The sequence below is a fragment of the Chrysemys picta genome, unplaced genomic scaffold, assembly GCF_011386835.1.
Source record: "Chrysemys picta bellii isolate R12L10 unplaced genomic scaffold, ASM1138683v2 scaf314, whole genome shotgun sequence".
NCBI classification, from domain to species: domain Eukaryota; kingdom Metazoa; phylum Chordata; order Testudines; family Emydidae; genus Chrysemys; species Chrysemys picta.
In genome coordinates this window covers 22,652-27,157 of record NW_027053021.1, presented here as the reverse complement: position 1 = coordinate 27,157, position 4,506 = coordinate 22,652, and the positions used below count along the sequence as shown (strand labels likewise).

General features: G+C 52.4%; 1 protein-coding gene across 1 annotated transcript; it reads left to right on the top strand.

The window, feature by feature from the left end:
* Positions 1-1,018: 1,018 nt before the first annotated feature.
* LOC135978575 (uncharacterized) lies at positions 1,019-3,901 on the top strand. The gene is made up of 2 exons (XM_065579460.1): positions 1,019-1,800; positions 2,398-3,901. Exons 1-2 carry the CDS (start codon positions 1,260-1,262, stop codon positions 2,898-2,900), a joined length of 1,044 nt encoding a protein of 347 aa, XP_065435532.1. The 5' UTR covers positions 1,019-1,259; the 3' UTR covers positions 2,901-3,901.
* The last annotated feature ends 605 nt before the right edge of the window (positions 3,902-4,506 follow it).

The following is a 4,506-nucleotide window of genomic DNA, read 5'->3' as shown; positions in this document are numbered from 1 at the left end:
ATGGGTTGAGGGGAGGTTGAGATCTTGCCCCAAGTCATCCCAGACACTAATGCTAAGCCACAGGATGGCAGCATCTAGTGTCAGTGGAGTCCAAGCACTATTTCAACCATACAGTTTTGGATGAACTCCCCACAAGGGGAGGTGAAGAGCACCCCCAGCAACACACACACAAACACACACACACACACACACACACACCACTCATGGTGGTGAAAGGGGAACAGGAGAAAGGACAAAAGAAGTAAGAGATGAAGAGAAAGGAAGGAGGGATGGAGGAAAAGGTAAAACGAAAAGGACAAACCCTAATGTCCCCAGTGATTCTACGGGACAAAATCCCAGGGAGGGAATAAAATTCTGCCATCAGATCCATTCTGGATCAGACTGAGCAGGTTCCAAAACCTCTTGGAGGCTCTTACCTGCTAAATATGGACGTCTGTTTTCTAGTAAAATCCGTCAAAAGGAAAGGAGAAAACTCGAAAGAGGCTCCTGCTCACACTCACATACGTCAACCCTAACACTCTCTCAGTCCTCAAAGAGAGACCTCGAGAAGGAGACTTGCTGAAGCAAAGCCACAGGGGTCTCTGAGGTTTCCCTGGCCCTGTGCTCCTGTCCTGCCAGGCTGATGTCAGCATCTCTCTCGGAGGTCACCACCTCCCTAACACCTTTGACCAATAGGCTGACGTCCTGCAAAAGGCCTTTGTGATATCACTGCCACACCCACCCTTCCCAGGAAGTGCTAATGTCCTGTTGCTGGGCTGACACTTTGAAGGTTTCAGCTACTCTCTGTGGATCACCCCACTCAATGCCTGTTCATTCTAGGAAGCAAGCCGGCTAGACAGTAAAACATCAGAGGCTGCTCCCAATGCTACACATGGGCCTGGTCTACACTACGGGTTTATGTCGACTTTAGCGGCGTTAAACCGAATTAAGCCTGGACACGTCCACAGAACGAAGCCCTTTCTTTCGACTTAAAGGGTCCTTTAAACCGGTTTCTTTACACCACCTCTGACGAGGGGATTAGCGATAAAACCGGTCTTTGCAGGTCGGAATTGGGGTAGTGTGGACGGAATTCGACGTTATTGGCCTCCGGGAGCTATCCCACAGTGCTTCATTGTGACCGCTCTGGACAGCACTCTCAACTCAGATGCACTGACCAGGTAGACAGAAAAAGACCCGCGAAGGTTTGAATTTCATTTCCTGTTTGCCCAGCGTGGAGAGCACAGGTGACCCCGCAGAGCTCATCAGCACAGGTAACCGTGATGGAGTCCTCCCAGGATCGCAAAAGAGCTCCAGCATGGACCGAACGGGAGGTACGAGATCTGCTCGCCATATGGGGAGATGAAGCAGTGATAGCTGAACTCCGTAGCAGTAAAAGAAATGGAAAAGTATTAGAAAAGATCTCCAAGGCCATGAAGGACCGAGGCCATAACAGGGACACACAGCAGTGCCGCGTGAAAATTAAGGAGCTACGGCAAGCTTACCACAAAGCCAGAGAAGCAAACGGAAGGTCCGGGGCAGAGCCGCAAACTTGCCGCTACTACGCGGAGCTGCATGCGATCCTAGGGGGTGCAGCCACCACTACCCCAACCGTGTGCTATGACTCTCTCACTGGAGAAACACACAGGGAAGACGGTTCAGGGAACGAGGAAGATGACGATGGAGGTACTGTAGGTAGCTCACAGCAGCAAGGAAGCGGAGAAACCGGTTTCCCCAACAGCCAGGATATGTTTGTGACCCTGGACCTGGAACCAGTAACCCCCGAACTCACCCAAGACCCTCAGGGCACACAGGAGACCTCTGGTGAGTGTAACTTTGTAACTATTTGTAAACATTACAAAAAAAAAGCAAGCGTGTTTAATGATTACTTTGCCCTGGCAATCGCGGCCAGTACATCTACTGGAAAAGTCTGTTAACGTGTATGGGGATGGAGCGGAAATCCTCCAGGGACATCTCCAGAAAGCTCTCCTGGTTGAAATGGGGTGATTTTATTAAGGGGACATTCAGAGGCGCCCGTTCCTGCTCTTCTGACCAGAAATGTTCCCCGCTGTTAACCACGCGGTGGGGGGAGGGGTGAAGTGATCATCCCAGAGAATCGTGTGTTTGTGTGTGTGTGGGGGGGTTTACTTGTGTTTGTGCCGCATGTTAACCGGGAAACCACAGCCCCCTCCTTTTACATTGAAACCCCATTTTAAATGGACAACCCAATTCATCCTTGATATGGGAAATGCGCTTCTGTTTGCAACCTTTCCCGCATGTTAAGAAGGTTAAAAGAGCCAAAACACTGTGGCGTACGATGGCTGCCTGCAAGCCGAAATATGCGACCTTGTAATGAAAGAGTGTACCCATTGTTCTCTAAAATGTGTCTTTTTTAACCACCTCTCCCTTCTCCTCCGCCAGCTGCAAATGTTTCTCCTTCGCAGAGGCTCGTGAACATTAGAAAGAGAAAACGTAGGACGAGGGACGAGATGTTCACGGAGCTCCAGATGTCCGCCCAGGCTGATAGAGCACAGCAAAATGCGTGGAGGCAGTCAATGACGGAGATGAGAAAAGCCCAATATGAACGAGAGGAGAGGTGGCGGGCTGAATCGCGGGAAGAACAGAGCAAGTGGCGGGCTGAAGACGATAGGTGGCGTCAGCTTGCAGACAGACGGCAAGAGGCAATGCTCCGTCTGCTGGAGCATCAAACTGATATGCTCGAGCGTATGGTTGAGTTGCAGGAAAGGCAGCAGGAGCAGAGACCGCCGCTACAGCCCCTGTGTAACCAACAGCCCTCCTCCCCAAGTTCCATAGCCTCCTCACCCAGACGCCCAAGAACGCGGTGGGGGGGCCTCCGTCCACCCAGTCACTCCACCCCAGATGATCGCCCAAGCATCAGAAGGCTGGCCTTCAATAAGAGTTAAAGTTTTAAAATGCAGTGTGTCCTTTTCCATCCCTCCTCCCCCACCCATCCCAGGCTACCTTGGCAATTATCCCCCTACCTCTGTAAGGAACTAATAAAGAATGCATGAATGTTAAAAAAAATGACTTTATTGCCTCTGCAAGCGGGAGGGGAGGGTGGGGTGGGGTGGTTGGTTTACAGGGAAGTAGAGTGAACCGGGTCGGGGGGGGGGGGGGTTTGGAGGGTTCATCAAGGAGAAACAAACAGAAGTTTCACACAGTAGCCTGGCCAGTCACAAAACTCGTTTTCAAAGCTTCTCTGATGCGCACCGCGCCCTGCTGTGCTCCTCTAACTGCCCTGGTGTCTGGCTGCGCGTAATCAGCGGCCAGGCGAGTTGCCTCAACCTCCCACCCCGCCATAAAGGTCTCCCCCTTACTCTCACAGATATTGTGGAGCGCACAGCAAGTAGCAATAACAATGGGGATATTCTTTTCGCTGAGGTCTGAGCGAGTCAGTAAGCTGCGCCAGCGCGCTTTTAAACGTCCAAATGCACATTCCACCACCATTCGGCACTTGCTCAGCCTGTAGTTGAACAGGTCCTGACTCCTGTCCAGGCTGCCTGTGTACGGCTTCATGAGCCATGGCATTAAGGGGTAGGCTGGGTCCCCAAGGATCACGATAGGCATTTCAACATCCCCAATGGTCACTTTCTGGTCCGGGAAGAAAGTCCCTTCCTCCAGCTTTCGAAACAGAGCAGAGTTCCTGAAGACGCGAGCATCATGTACCTTTCCCGGCCATCCCACGTTGATGTTGGTGAAACGTCCCTTGTGATCCACCAGGGCTTGCAGCAGCATTGAAAAGTACCCCTTGCGGTTTACGTAGGCGGTGGCTTGGTGCTCCGGTGACAAGATAGGGATATGGGTTCCGTCTATGGCCCCGCCACAGTTTGGGAATCCCATTTCAGCAAAACCATCCACTATTGACTGCACGTTGCCCAGAGTCACTACCCTTGCTATCACCAGGTCTTTCATTGCCCTGGCAAATTGGATCACAGCAGCCCCCACCGTAGATTTGCCCACTCCAAATTGATTCCCGACTGACCGGTAGCTGTCTGGCGTTGCAAGCTTCCACAGGGCTATCGCCACTCGCTTCTCAACTGTGAGGGCTGCTCTCATCTTGGTATCCTGGCGTTTCAGGGCAGGGGACAGCAAGTCACAAAGTTCCATGAAAGTGCCCTTACGCATGCGAAAGTTTCGCAGCCACTGGGAATCGTCCCATACCTGCAGCACGATGCGGTCCCACCAGTCTGTGCTTGTTTCCCGGGCCCAGAATCGGCGTTCCACGGCATCAACCTGCCCCAGTGACACCATGATTTCCACATTGCTGGTGCCTGTGCCTTGTGAGAGGTCTATGTCCATGTCAATTTCCTCATCACTCTCGTCGCCGCGCTGCAATCGCCTCCTCGCCTGGTCCGGGTTTCGCCTTGGCATGTCCTGGCTCTGCATATACTCCAGGACAATGCGCGTGGTGTTCATAGTGCTCATAATTGCCGCGGTGATCTGAGCGGGCTCCATGATCCCAGTGCTAGCTATGGCGCCTGGTCAGAAAAAAGGCGCGAAAGTAGTATC

Bases quoted from the DNA above. Each gene is read 5' to 3' on its own strand.
- LOC135978575 (XM_065579460.1), top strand. From the start codon at position 1,260: ATGGAGTCCTCCCAGGATCGCAAAAGAGCTCCAGCATGGACCGAACGG. The intron at 1,801-2,397 runs GTGAGTGTAACT...CTCCTCCGCCAG, and splicing joins GGGCACACAGGAGACCTCTG to CTGCAAATGTTTCTCCTTCG.